Source organism: Caloenas nicobarica, chromosome 15 (genome assembly GCF_036013445.1).
Source record: "Caloenas nicobarica isolate bCalNic1 chromosome 15, bCalNic1.hap1, whole genome shotgun sequence".
In the NCBI taxonomy this organism is placed as follows: Eukaryota; Metazoa; Chordata; class Aves; order Columbiformes; family Columbidae; genus Caloenas; species Caloenas nicobarica.
The window spans coordinates 7997811-8012921 of record NC_088259.1 but is presented as its reverse complement, the minus strand read 5'-3'; the positions used below and the strand labels follow the sequence as shown (position 1 = coordinate 8012921).

Here is a 15111-nt window from a genome sequence, read left to right as displayed (position 1 = left end):
CAGGAGAGTCCCAGCCCTGGGCTTCGGTTGGTGTGGAAATAGATGCCAGTGACCGGGTTTCTATCAACCAAGAATGAATTAACAAGATAATCCTTTTTATAAACACACTGAGCTCTGTGAGAAACGTCTTTGCTGGGAGAGCAGGACCAAGGAGCATCTCCTCACCACTGTGTCCTGGCACCCAGCTATGGCAGGAGCCACGCAGCTGCCCTCCTTTCTCCCTGTGCATGTGTGCGCTGGCTCTCTCCAAGCCCTGTCTGCGGAAACACCGAGATGCTCATTCCCACTGTGGGGGCTGTGGGGCAGCCAGAAGACCCGGCCAACAAAAACCTGCCCTCGGCTCCCCCTGCTCGACCGACCACCTCCAGGTTTGGCTGCACCTTGGCTGGTGTGAGCCTCCCCCTGCACCCCACGGGGAGTCTTGGGGGGATTAATGAAGCTGGGGCAGTCCTTTCCCTCCTTCACCTGCACTCACCTAGCCTCCTGAGGCTGTAGTATCTTCAGTGTCTGATCGTACAGCTGCAGAAATGCTGCTCCCATCGCTCATGTCTCTCCCTGGCAGCTCCCACTTGGAGGCGAATCACAGCCAGTACCCCAGCCAGGGCCAGGACAACTCTGCCCATCTCCTGCCTCCTCATTACACACACATCCATCACACAGCAATTTGAGTCCTGGAGCAAAGGGACTGTGAAGCTGGGACAGCAGAGGAGGATCAGCAGCTCTCCCGAGAGGGGAGCCTGACCAGCAGGGACCACCTTGACCCCCTGCTGCGCATCCTTGCAGAATGGCTGTGAGCATCCCGCTCTCCAGCCTCAGCCCTAAAGGTCTGGAAAAGCCTGTGCCCCTGGCTAAAAGCTGAGGAAAACAGAAAACAAAGGATATTTTAAAAAAATCCTAAAACTCTTTCAGAGCAAAATCCCAAGTCTGAGTTCGAGGGTGCAACAGACCTGAAAATCCCAGGTGCAAACTGGCCTTGGGGGAGCCGAGCTGCTCCGTCAGCCCCAGGATGGTCAAGGCCACCGTGGCCACCAGACCAGCCCCGCTCCGCTCTCACCAGAGAGCTGCATCGGGAAGACACCGCTCTGGTGGCCCGCCTTCCCCACCAGTGGCACAACCCCCCGAGGGTGTCAGGGGGCTGGCCAGGGCAGAGTCATGCCAAATAAAGCATCTTATCGGTGTAATGTGCAGCTGAGCTCCAGCAGCATGGGCTGCCACGGGCCTCGGCTCTCAGCTGTCGTGCTCGGGCAATGCTGATAAAGCTCTGCTCTGCCTGCCCTTATTTAGCCAGGAGGCTCTGCTGACTCCAGCGATTTTGGGACGTCATTTGCACCGTACACCCGCATTCCCCAAGGAGCCGCTCGCTGCCGCCTGGCCACGCAGGCTGGAAATGCTGAGCACAGGGAGACAGCAGCAGCGCTGCCGGGAATGCGGCTGGGCAGGGGAGGTTTGGAAAGTGATACGGGAGCCGTCGAGCACTCTTGTTATTTGAAAGGAGAGCTAAGACATGCTCCAAAGACATGGGTATGGACAGAAAAACAACTTAGGCTTCAAAACCAGGCAACAGCCCACGCGTCACTGCCGGGGAAGCCGCACCGGTGTGATTTCTGATGCCAAGTGCTCACCGCAACTCTGTGGTGCCTAAACACAGCCCAGGCTCACCGTGATGAGTGAACCCTACGTTAACAGGAATTAAAGCCTAACATTTCAGAATGCCGTTTAGAAATTCTTACAAGTATCTATCCAAGCAGCAGTATTGCAGGAGCTCTATAGATATTACATCAAAACAAAAAATAAATCCAAAATGTATTCATTTTTAGTTGTACTCTCCAGGCATAAAACACCCCAGATGCACAGTGGCTTCAGGATCAGCGTCTGAAGACAAACAGGTGAAGCAGCAGCCATTATTGCCTCTATTATCTTGCTTTCCTATTGATCCTGGGACATCTGGCAGATATAGCTGAGGTGTTGTTTACAGGACATACTCCTGTCAAATGATCTCAGAGTGTGGCCAGACCCGTGCCTTGCAGGACACACAGCCAAGTCCCTCCATTGATTTTGGTCCAAGTCACTGGGAAGCACAACCACGTGCAGCAGCAGACCATGGCAGACACTATTGCAGTGGGACAGAGGCGGGATTTGTAGTAATTGCACTCATTTTGACCACCAAAAGTGCCAATGAGAAGGAAGTGCCCTATACAAGCTGCCTGGCTATGAAGCATACAGCTTTCAAAAAAAATCAAAGTTTCCTCCTATAGTCAGTCCTGCCCTTCCTCTTGCTTTTTATTTTATTTTAATCTGTTCTGAAGGGGCGAAAGCTGACTACCTCCATGCTCTATCTCCCTGCTCTCAGTGGGACCATCCTCCTCACCCACAGGCGAGCATGCGCTGCTCCCCAAGCACCCAGGGGTGCAGAGCACCCCATGTGGCACCAACCCACGTGCCCAGCAAACACCAGGGCCGCCGTTACACACCTTGGGATGTTTTTTAACTGGCTCACTCACAGCTTGGTGGTGCCTTCACCTGGCACCATGGGAACGGCCGCGTTCCAGCTGCGATGCGAATCCTTTGGGATCACAGCAAGGCAAGTCCCAGCGCACCAGCAGCACAAGGCACAGCTAACAGACATCATACAGCACGTATTAACCCCATGTCCACCTGTGGTTTCCCCTGGGCAGGAGTAAAGCTGTGTCTGCTGGCTGCTGCAGCGGCTGCACTCCAGAATGGCTTTTCTCCCAGCAGCCTGGGCAGGATTCAGCACACTTGAACTTCCAGTAGCTCCAGCTCATTACTTGATCCCCAGTACTGCTGACAGACGTGCCCCAGGTTTCTGCCTGACATCTGAGCAGCACCAAGAGGCTTTGCCTGGGCTGAGCTGGGATGGGCTGTTTAGGACAGCGTGACTCCACACCAAATGATTTTCACCAAAATAATTAAAAAAAAAAAAAAAAAAAATCGTCATTCCATCATCCAGTGGCAAGGTGATGCCAGCTCTGTCCTCATCCTCTTGCACAACAGGGAAAGCAGCTGGATTTCCAGCCCAGGAGGATTTGGGAGGGAGCCAAGGAGGCCAGGGCAGTGCTGCTCAGGCAGGACAGGCAGCAGAGCAGGCAACAGATGGCCACTTGGGCTTGTTTTCCTCAGGATTTCTATGCCTTCTATGGTACAAAAGAGTGAAATCTGGTCTTCTCCTGATGTTTCACCCCCAGACAGCAGAAGGCTGGGTATCACAGTAGTTTAGCTCTGCAGGAGCCCCCCCAACAAGTGCCAGAAGCAAATGTAACTCAAACATCTGTATGCAACAGCACAGGTATACGGAGATTGTCAGGCATCTGCACAGCTGGGTCCTGCTAATTAGTTCCTGGAGATAACCTTACATATGGATATGTCATGTCTTCCTCCAAAAAAGGATTTGTATAGCCTTAAAGACATTTTTTTGGGTAAGGTACACACTGCCATCCGAGGAGAAATACAAATGCTCCATCTAGAAAATGCCACCAAGTAGTTACAAGCTAGGGCAATGCTAATGATAGTACAGCCCTTTTATAAACCATAATAATTGATTTTCACAATCTGTCTGCAATTACTCTCTGTCCTGGGTGTAGAAACCAAGGCAAGGTTCAAGGCCAAAGAGACAGTCGGTGGCAGAGCTGGGATTTAACGTGAGGACCCTCTCAGGGTAGAATTATCTATTTACTTCTGACTCTAAAGCTGAGCTGAAAGGAGGAGGGAGGAGAGCACGAGCCAGATTTTCAAAGGGCAGCAGGTAGAGAGAGTGTCTCTGCCCAGAGTAACGTACACCAGGAATAAATGCTGATGGAAACGGTGAGTTATAGTTGACAGGAGCCCAAGTTCTCCTCCTTGCAGAGGCTCCAGCTCAGCCACAGGAACGGGACTGAGGGATCCGCAGGGCTGGGGCGAGCGGCCGCCTCTTCCCTGCACAACAGCCACTCTATCGCAGGGTCTGCGAGGGGAGGACTCCCTGGAGAAAAAACGGCTTTAACGTCCTATTTCCTCCAGCTCTGAGGTTTCCTTAATAGGAAATTATTCCCCAGCCGTGCCGGGGAGGGATGCAGTCCCCCATCAGGGCAGCAGGCGCATTCCAGCCCCTGATGGAAAACACTGCAGAGTGCTTTTGATCCAAAGTGTAAATAGTGTATAATAAAAAGAGGCTTGTGTAAACCGGCCAAGTTCTCGGGGAGCAGCCTTTGCAGCTCCAGCCTGCTTATTTACGGGCGCCCTGTGCTGCAGCCGCACACTTTTCCCGGGCAGGGCGAAGCTGGTGTTGGGCTGAGCCTGCCCTGCCAGCAGGACCCGGCGGGCCCCACACCACCCCAGCCTGTTATTTTTATCCTAGCTGGCCCTACACGGCGTTTCACTTGCAATCCTGCTGGTTCGTCTCTGCTGGTCTCCGAGGCAACTGGGTTTTGCTAAAAAAAAAAAAAAAAAAAAAAAAAAAAAAAAAATCACATTCCCCACAAAACTTTGGAGCAGAAACGGCCAAGGGAGAGTCCAGCCAGGGTTTCCAGGAGGGGAGGGATGGGGCTTGGGAATTATTATTGGCCGTTATTCCCCATCTCTGCTTTGTAATGAAGGAAGTTTGATAATTAAACAGCACTAAAAAGGAACAAGGCTGGACAGGCCTTGAGTCCCACCTGCTGCCCAGCAGTTAAGCAAAGCCTGTGCGGGGCGAGGTTTTGATGGAGAGACAAGGTGAAACCTCGAGGTCTTTCATAACCATGTTTCCCCGAGAAAGAGGAGAAGAGCGAAGGCTCCAACCCTGCCTGACGATCTCTGGTCCCTGCCAGGCCAGCATGCTGTGGGAGGAGGACTGTGCTGCCAGCACCGCTCGGACACGGGCAGGGACACGAGCAGGAGGAGGAGGTTTTCCCCTCCCCTTCCCAGGCAGACCCCAGAGCCTCTCTTTTATCTCCTGCCTCCTCCATCCCGGGAGGGATGATAGAGCAATTAGCACAGCACTTTCCTGCTAATTTCTAATGCAGCTAATTCTGAGCACAGCCCATCTGTCTGGTCTTGACATACCAGGCAGCGTAGGGGCAACACGGCACCCACGTGTCTGCCAGCACAAGGGACACTGGTGTGACAAGAGATGCTGCATGCGGCAGCAGCCCCTCGCGTGTTCCCTCTTGCACGTCCTTGCACATGCATCTCCAGGCACGCTGCCAGCTGCCGCAGCCCCCTGCCCACCCCTGGAGTCTGGCCAGGACAAACTGGGGGGACGAAAGGGGGCAATCCCAGCTAAGTTAAGCCAATGCATCGCATAAACTCCCCGCAGAGCCACGCTGGTGCCTCTGGGGCTGAGCTGCACTCTGCTGCAGATCCAATTCATCTGGACATGTCCCACCAGCTGCTCAGGAGCCTGTTGGATTCACAGTTAAACCCCACTGCCATTCTGTCCCATCAATGACACCCAGCAGCTCCAGCAGCCTGGCACGGTTGGGATGCCCTGGCATTGGGATGCCTGGGTGCTCCCCATCCTACCAGTTCCCGTTCCCTGTCCCGCTGAGCATCCCTGCTGGCCACCGGCTCCCCCCAGGACTGGGCTGCAGGTGGACAGGAGAGGGAGCAAGAGGGATGACGGGTCCTGAGCACTCCTGGGCTGCCAGGAGCGACCTCAGCCCCACTCTGCCAACATTTAGTAAAAATAATTCAATAGAAATTGTGAGGAGCCACGTTTGACCCCGCTGCCAGTGCACAACGAGGAGGCACGTAACACAGCTCCAGAAGGACACGTGGGATGGGGACCACCACCGCCATGGGGACCTGTGCCTTGCAGCCCCACGCACCTACCTGGATGCTGCGATCTCCGACTTCTGCCGGGCGATGGCCGCGGCCCTCTGAGCCCCCTCCACGCTCCTGTCCACCTTCTGTCGGATCTTGGCGCTCTTGAGGGGTATCACGCGCTTCTTCATGCCCTTGACAAGGACATTGTGGCGGTACTTGCCCTCCTCCTTCTTGCCATCGGGCAGCGTGGTGCAGCCGTAACCGTGCCGCAGGTTGTCCAGCCACTCGCCCTCGTACTTCAGCCCACTGGAGCGCTCACTGACGCCAAAGCCGGCACGCTTGTCATTCTTCCACTCGCCCATGTAGGTCTCCGTGGTGGTGGCATCGATGTCGGACTCAAAGGGCGGGTACTCCTCGCCCTCGGCACCCTCACCCAGGCTGACGGTGGAGGTGGCATCGCTGGCGGCCGAGCTGATCCCGCTCTCACTCTTGAGGAAGCTGACGCGGCTCTTCTGGCTGGCCAGGGACGACTTGGACTCGGACTTCTTCAGCTTCCCCAGCAAGGAGCCCCTGCGGAAGAGCCCCCCCTTCTTGGGCTTGCCGGCCTCCGCCGTCGCGTAGAGGCTGAGGGCGAAGCCCCCGCGGGTGATGGTGGGCGAGAGGGGCAGGCTCTCGGGGTTGGCGGCGGGGGAGTCCTGCTGGGGCAGGGTGCCGTTGCTGTGCTCGCTGCGCAGGGAGGACAGGGAGGTGCGCAGGGGGGAGCGCACCACGGAGGCCATCCCGTAGGGCACGCTCTGCCGCACCCCGTAGCCGTGCCGCATGCCGTTGGTGAACTGGCCCTGGTACGTGCCTGCGGGAGAGAAGAGAGACAGGGTGAAAAGGCAGCTTGGTCCTGCAAAGGAAGGTGGGTTGAGGGGCAGCGCTGCCCTAGAGAGCATGCAGCCACCTTCCCTTGAAAAGAAACGCCACAGCTCTGCTAGCGCTCACCCACGTGCAGCTGTCCCCAGGGAGCAGAGGGCAGAGGACGCAAGCCCGAGAGCCGCTGCTGGCAGGCGCCCCCTCACTGGGAAGGGGCTGGGGTGCCAGGGGACATTGGTGCAAACCCAAAGCCACTCAAGGGATGGGGTCTGGATTTGCATCCAGAGCTGGAGGCAGCCCCATGGGGCTGGAGTTCGGGCTGTGCCAAGAGGGTGGCAGCAGCCCCAGCAGACACGCGAGCTGCGGTGACACAGCTCTCCTTGGCTCCGTGACAGTCCCTTTCAGCCCATTCTGCAGTTTGTCACTCACAGGCTGCCAGGACCAGCTCTAGACCCCTGAGTCGGGCACCTGGCCCACAGCAGTGGCTGCCCCTGTACCTGTAGCTGCATCTGCTGGGCTTCTCCATGGCCCCAAGACCAACGCTTATGCCACACTGCACAAACCAAGAGATGGGTGAAAAAGGGAGGAGAGGAGCAGAGCAGCTCTGTGGGGGATTCCTCCAGCTCTACCTCAAAAAACACCACCCTACCATGCTCCTCCAGACCCATCTTAAGAGGGCACACAGTGTCAGATGATGGGGGGACACAGAGAGGATCATGCTCACCACGGCCAGGGCTGCACCCTGGGTACGAGACCCTGCTAGGAGCCAGAAGGACCTTGGCAGTGACACCTGGAAGGACTGGGAAAAGCACATCACTCTTCTCCAGACCCCTTCCAGGTCTGCACTTTTGCAGGCTCTAGAGGAGTGAACTGAAGATGACCACTCTGATTCTTCTCCCCAGGATGCCAAGAGACAAAGTAGTAGCATCAAAGCCCCCCGCGAGAAGAGCTCCTAGGACGGGCAGGAGGGCTGGTGGGGCAGCACGCACACTCCGTGCCAGCACAGCGGGCTGTGGGGTCAGCACATCCCCACCGAGTCCTGAGGGATGGGACGGGACAGGACGAGCTGTCTCCCCAGCCCAGCTCTCCTTGCTCTGTAGATACAGTTGCCTCAGAAACCAGCAAACCACCCCAAACAAAAGCAGCATTCAGCTCTGCTTCCAGCATTACAGGACCTGGACGGGCCATCTCGTCCCAAACCAGCACCCTGGGGGCAGAGGCTGCTGGCAGCCCTCCTTCTTGGGGTGCAGGAGAACAGGCAGGGTGTGCCGGGGGGGACAAACACCCTTGGAAAGGCCACCCCACTCCTTTACTCTCCTGGGTGCTGCTTTGCATAAGTAAAGCGCTAGCCACACTGGGGTCATTTTCACGGGCATCTGTCCTAAACCTGGTTTTCATTAAGCAGTGACCTACCAGGAGGCACCAAATTTTGGGATAGCAAGCACTCCCAGAGCCCTGGGGAGGCTCAGCGGAGCCAGGCTGAGAAAGAAGGGGGTGACCTATCTTCAAGGCATTCATCTCCCCCCTCAGATGCTGTTACTGAGATCACAGATGACCCTGCTCCCCAAGGAGCAAATCCAATTCCTTCTTTGGTGATTGTGGGAGTGCATATTTTACGGTCTCCCAGGCCACTTCTGCAGCATAATCTCTCCTCCCAAGCTTCAGGTTTCGTTGAAATCCTCTTTGGATCCGCCTGTGGAGTGTTAACTTACAGCACCAGGGGCCAGGAAAGACAAGAAGTGCCCGAGCGGGCAGCAGCTGCTGCCCCGGGGTGAGCTGCCCCCTGCCAGCCCCTGCCCACCCCACAGCACACAGGATTTTGGGCTCCCTGCAAACATTTGGTCTCTTCTACTAAAAAAAAAAAAAAGTAAGAGTTCAGGTAGTGCAAAGCATCTGCGGGCTGCAACCGCGCACGGGGAGCAGGCTGCCAGAGCAAGGGGCCACTGCCCAGTTTCTTGGCAGAGTTTGAATCTCCATTAGGAAGAACAGGATGGGCAGTGTGGGTCAGGAGTCTGCGCAGGAGCAGGGAGCCAAGGACCATTGCTGGAGACGTCCAAGCATCGGGGGGTATTCCTCACTGTGCTCCCAAATCCCTCTCTGTAAAATGGTGATGGCTCTGCCCAGCACAAAATGAAGTTACAAGGACCCCTGTGGTGCCCCCACATCCCTCCCCACCACCAGCCGGTGAAGCCAGTGCTCCATCCTCACCCGGCCAGCGAGCAGGGCTGACACACGATCGGGGTGACATTGGAGACCTCCTCCTAGGAGGGGACGGCCTCGCACATAGCAGGCTGCAGCTGGTAGTGCCGCTGTGTTCACCCCCTGGAACAGGAACTCTGGCAAAGCCTGGCAGGTTTAGGGGACTCAGCTGCTCCTCGGGGGCCAGGTCGGAGCAGCCACTGCCCTCCAGCAAGTCCCTGCTCCCCTCAATGCCCAGAGGCAGCACCGGGGTCACCTGGAGGGGAAAAGCCACATGGTACAGCGGATCTTCAGGGAGCACAGACTTGGGGTGACATGTCTTGGGGCCACATGTGCCCACTCTCAACATGAGGTTTCACACCAGCTCTTCAGACTGGCCTCGGCTGCCTGATTTCGGCCCACACGGCACAAGCAGCACTGTCCCTCTGACACGTGGTGTGACAAAACCTTCCAACCCAGCCCGGCTTAGCAGTGGGCACCAACGCACAGCGCTGCCCAGTGACTGCGGGGACGAGCAGGCAGTGCCGTGTCCCTGTCACGCCGCGATCCAGTGCCCGGCTGAGGCTTCGTGCCAGGGCAGAGCCATAAATCACCCCTGGAGAGGAGCCAGAGGCTGCTGAGAGCGGCTGCAGGCGCCGGCAGCCGTGCATCGGGGCACGCAAGGTTTGAGCAGAGCCAAGCCCTGGCTCACCAGCACGTCCCAGTGCAGCCAGTTCAAGAGAGAAAAGGGGCTGTGCAAACCCCCTGTGCACCGCACGCAGTCGCTCAGCAGGGCTGCACCTCCCCGAGCCACCGACACCTCCTGAATATCAAAGCAGCCTGGGCATGGGAGGGACAGGCAGGATGCAAAGCTGCCAGCCAGGCAGCTCACATGCATCTGAAGCTCTGTAAAAAATAATATAAAAAGCAGTGGATGTGCAACCAAAAAAAAAACAAACCCACAAACAAAAAAATCTCTATGCAGGAAGAAAATGGGACAGAGTGCCACTTTCCCACCCTTCCTGATTCACTAGGGTGGTGGGACACAGTCACCTAACGCCACCGAGGTGTGGTTACTGGGGGACAAGACCCCAATCATCCTTTAATTGGCTGCATTTTTCCTTGTCTTAATGACAAAAAACCACTGGTTCCTCTGCAACCCCCAGGCACGTGGTTCACCACCTCTGCCCATCCCCAGCCAAAGCGGATGGTGGCCCTGCCTGGGTATCTTCATAGGACGGGGAGGATTAAACGGTGGGATTGATGAAAATGGTATCCCTGCAGCCTTCCCCTCCAAACACAGCGAGGGGGTGGCAGCACCCTCCATTTCGTCCTGGCAGCAGGACAGGCGAAAGCTTGAGCTCCTGGTGCACACCCAGCCTGGCAGCGAGTGCCCGCTGTCAGCGGCATCACGTCTCCCCTTCCCGGTCACCTCTGAGCTCTCGTATAATTAGCGATGGATGTAAATAATACAAACAACCAGGTAAATAATGCAAACAACTCAAACCGTGTCACTGCCCCACAGTCCTCTGCTGTTACCCAAATACTGTGATGACAGACGTGTTGGAAGAACTCAGTGTAAAAAGGCCACGGGCATTAAATCAATGCGTAGCACCATGCGTGAGACAGGCGAGCGAAAAACTAGTGCTTGTTTTTTGTGCCAACAGTATTATCTGATGGTTTCTGTTGGAAAAGAAAGGGGGAGGGAGGGAAGGAAAAAACTGGGCGGGGGGATCACAGCATTAATTCATGGGGCAAATTCAGCCACACAGGAGCTTTGCTACAGAGGCAGCAGACACAAGCCAGCACCATCTCGGCTCACCCAGAGCCCACTCCTGCTTCTCCAGCCGCAGCCCCACGGATGCTGCTCCCTTTGCCCCATCCCAGGCCCCTTCCCACCGCCCTGCCCGGGCACCCGAGGAGCTGGCGCTGCTCCACATCACCCCAGTTCATCTCCCCCCGTAAAGCACACTTCTGCATTTCTTTTCCCCTTTCTTGTAGTCTGGTGATTGCTGAATGGTCCAATTGTTTCTGCGCAGAGTTAATTGACACTGCTGTTTTCTCTTAGCACCCTAGACAGCAAATTCCAGTGTCAAAAATAAGTTGGTTTTAGGCTACTTCGATTGTTTTTCCCCCCCATATAGATATATAAACACTTATTTGTATAGCAAAGTCTAGCTTTGGGACAGATCCTGGATACACTGCATTATTCTGCATTAGCAACGAGATGATTTTTTTTTGCAGTAAGTCTTGACTGAGGCAAGCACTCGGAGTCAAAAGCAGAAAAGTATCCCTGAAATGAGGCCTTCCTTACAGAGGACACAAAACTTACAAATAACTAAGTATTTACTCATAGTTTAGTTTTCAAAGTGATGAGTTCCTTCATGCTGTGCCTTCCACAAGCCCAATCACTGCCCACATTAGCTGATGCATCCTGCCCCTATAAAGGGCTCTGAGCTCTTTCCTGGTGACAGCAGCAGACACATGTCTATTCAGCTTGGATACCCAAGGAACTATATCATAGTGCTACTGTCTTTACCCCGCCACATCAGGAGCTCTGAACTCCTTGGCTGATTTCAATCAATGTTACAGAAGGCAAGCTCTCCAAGCCATCGTCTCACAGAGCTTTAACAAAAATGGGCATTTGGTAGCAGAGAGAAAAAGCAAAATGATCCATGCAGTGCCTAGGCTAAACCATACCATGTGTCCACTTCTTATTAGACACCAAAAATCTATATGGGATTTCAAAAAGCTTCACTCAGGTTTTGGGTTTTATCAGCCACCAACCTCGGCCAACCACAAGCTACAAATCACAGACAACTCTATAAGAATATTTTAAGTGTATTTTGAAGTATAAAGTTTTTCTGTATGTGTATATATATATGAAGTTAATTTAAAGTCTGTTTTAAAACACTGGAATCAACTACAGACCCTTGAAATCCACAGGCAGTTCAACCATGACCTCAACCTTCTAACGACCCGGCAAGACCCACGCGTTCCCAGAGCCCTCTTCCTCACACGGCTGCTTCCAGGGGGCTTGGGAATCACGTCCCCTACTCGAGGGATGGCAGATTTCCAAAGCCCTTCCAGATGTTTATCTTGGCAACCCGAAATCCAAATATCAACAGGTCCAACTAGCAGCCTGGTCACATCAGGATCTTGCAGATGGTTACTGTGTACAGGTGAGGAAACAAAACAGGGGTGAGCCCTGCAAGTCTTACCTATGTGGTACTGCTGGCAACCTCTACCTTGGCTTTGGGTGCAGCTTCCTACACGTTCCTGTAGCATCAGAGAAGCTCACGTGTTGAATGAACGGCTCGGACCAGCCTAGACGTGACGGCCCAATGCAAGGAGCAGCAGCTGGGCACCCACAGCACAGCCCTCGCGAGCCAGGTCTAGCTGGGCTCAGCTCAGCACTGCCCAAGGTGGAGGGCACATCTTCAGACATCAGGGCTAAACTGTCAACCTCGGGCGGCACCAGGGATCACAGGGACAGCACTTTTCTGGGTGCAGGACAACACCCTGGGGAGCACCATGCTGACAGAAGCAGTATCTTATATATCCTTACAGGAGAAAATCTTGACTCATCTTTTTCCCTTTCCTATCCCCAGTTTTTAGTCCAAGATCTAATCAAGTTCAAACTCCTGTGTCAATTTTTGCCTCTCAAAATTCTCTACAGCATTAACTTGAAATCCAGTTGCCCTGTACCCTTAGAAGAAGATGCATTTTAGGAAGCAGGAAGGAAGCGACTGCGCAAATTCATAGGATACCTTCCAGTCTCCAGAATGAAGGACCCAATGGCAGCCTTTGCCGACAGTTACCTGACAGCTGGTTGTTACTCATCAGAGCATCTTACATGCAACCTACATGTCTTACGGCCACGTGAAGTTTCTGCAACACACGAGTGCACACGTATGTGTTAACCTGAACTCTCGCTGCTGCGGTTCAACCTGCATAGCTCAGGGTTTAACTGTTCCACAGCCACGGGGCAGAGTGAGGAGAAAATTTAAGGAAATGGAGGGATGAATCATCTTGTATCTGTACCTACAGCCTCAAAGGGCACAGACAAAAATCAGTCAACTTCGGGACTACATTCCCAGGGTTAAAGTTAGCCTCGTACCTAGGCAACTCATTGAAAAATACATCTATAAAAGCAAAACCCTGACAGCCAGTCTTGAATTAGTCCATTTTTCTAATTTCTATAAATCTGATGTTTTTCATTCTGAAGATTTACACCATTACCACTATTTTTCTTTACAAATTAAAACTTAATTGCCTGTCCTAGATAAATATAGATGCAATTCTTATCCATATTTTGAAGAGTATTTCTTTCAAATCGCCCTATTTAGGTACCCTAAATATGGCAGCCTGGAACATTACAGTACTGAAGAGCCACAGAATTACTTGCACAGAGATTCTTGCAATGTTTCTAACCCCTAATTTGCCACTAATGCAAGAACACAATTAGACCGAGCATTTACAGAACACAACAAATATCTGACTACACAGTGCATTTGTATACCAGCAGGGGTTGAGAGCGTCCAAGTAATCGAAGGGATTTATTTTAGGGAAAGGCGTGTGACTACGTATTCTAGACAGCTTAGATAAACTCAGTCAAAACAGTTCAGTAAAGCAGATCTCCAGGCAGCCTGTCAGAGGCACACCAGCAGTGTTTAATGCATAAGCAAAGCATGCTATGGTGCTGTGGGCAGCTTATATCCAACGTGAAAACATTCACAGCTCGCTGCCCGATGAGCGAGTGAACAGCTCGCTGCGGTCAAGCACCAGCGAGGAGTTTCTGGTTTGGTTCAATGATGAACTGCAATAACCAGTCCCTGGGGAGCAAAGAGTCACAGACTACACAAAACCAATTTGGTTGGTGTTAATATTGATACAGACACTTGAAAGCAGGTCCCGAGGGAGGGATGGCAGGTGCAATGCTCCTGCTGCTGCTCCCTCGTGTCTGCAGACGGCGAGCTGCACAAACACGCATTTACGAGGAGGTTGCCCCCGGGTCCTGCTTCTTGACCTAAGCACCCCAATGGCTCATTGTAGACCACCGTGCCTGTCTGGATCTCACTAGTAGGGACAGGAACAGGTCACCCCTTCAGCGGGGACAACACGCAGCTTCTGCCACCGTGGTCTGGGTATCACGCTGTTCATCATCCCCCCAGCCTCTCCGGAGTCACCCTTACCTCCATCGGCGTACGTCTCGGTGCCATAGCCGTCCTGCAGGCCGTTATTCCAGGTACCTTCATACTTGGCTCCGCTGCTCATGCTCTGCCTCGCGCCATACCGTCCCTTAAAGCCATGGGTCCACTCGCCTCTGTAAACCCACCGTCCTTTGGTCTCGATTCCTAGGCCGTGCCTCTTGCCTTGGGACCAGTAGCCTTCGTAGGTGTTGCCACTGGGCCACGTGTATACACCCACCACTTCGAAGCCGTAGTTCCAGGAGCCCGAGTACTCGCCCTGGCCCTTGGGGCCGGTGCAGATGCCGTGCCCGTGGGCTTTGCCCCCTTCCCAGCCCCCACAGTAGGCACCTCCATCATCGAAATCAAACCTGCCGCCGCTCATGGTGCCCCTCCAGCGCCCGCTCAGCCGGGCAGCTCTCTCAGGGGCAGAGCTCCGGGACGCGGGGGCAGCTGCCGCATCCCCGAAGGAGCCGGGCTGGGCACCGGGAGCGGCCGCTCCTGTCTCGCCTCGCCCGGCCGAGGGGCCGGGGAACGGGAGGAAGGAGAAATTGGAGGGAGGGGAGAGGAGAGGGGCGGGCCGGGTCCGAGCCCCCCCGGGAGGGGCAGCCGAGCCGCGCCGCTACCTGCCCCGCCGCCGCGCCCTCGCCGCGGGCATGGGGCAGCCCGGGGAGCCGAGCAGCCCGGGGAGCGGCGCCCCGCGGGGAGCCGAGCAGCGCGGGGAGCCGAGCAACGGGGTCCCGAGCCGGCTGCGCTCCCCCGGCCGCCGCCGCTGCCCGCCCCGGCGCTCCGCTCCACTCTCCTCCCCCGCCGGGAGAAAGGTCAGCGCTGCCCTAACAAGGCCATCGGATCCCAGGAGCTGCTCCCAAAAATAACCCCCCGGAGCCCGGCCTCCGCCTCGGGGCCCTTTTATGAAGGAGGGAAGAGACATTCCCCCCCCCGTCCCGGGCAGGGATCCAGGCGGAGAACAGGCTGGGAAAGTAAATGTCTGCTTAAAATAGAGAGAGCCTGGGAAGGGGGCGCGTCCCTCCCGCCACGCTGCCCGGCCGGGCGCGCCGGCAGCCGCCCCGGGAGAGGCGGGAGCGGGCGGAGGAGCCGCGTCCCGGAGCGATCCCGGGCAGAGCGCAGCCGCGGGGCCGGACCG

General features: G+C 55.3%; 1 protein-coding gene across 1 annotated transcript in view; it reads right to left on the bottom strand.

Annotated features, from left to right (window-relative positions):
• Window positions 1-14805, bottom strand: part of JPH2 (junctophilin 2) — a 32759-nt gene extending 17954 nt beyond the window's left edge. Inside the window, exons 1-2 of the mRNA XM_065645965.1 lie at window positions 13974-14805; window positions 5809-6592 (exon numbers count right to left, since the gene is read on the bottom strand). Of these exons, the coding sequence (XP_065502037.1) occupies window positions 5809-6592; window positions 13974-14352 (1163 nt within the window). The 5' untranslated portion in view covers window positions 14353-14805. The remainder of the gene's footprint in view (window positions 1-5808; window positions 6593-13973) is intronic.
• Window positions 14806-15111: the final 306 nt, after the last annotated feature.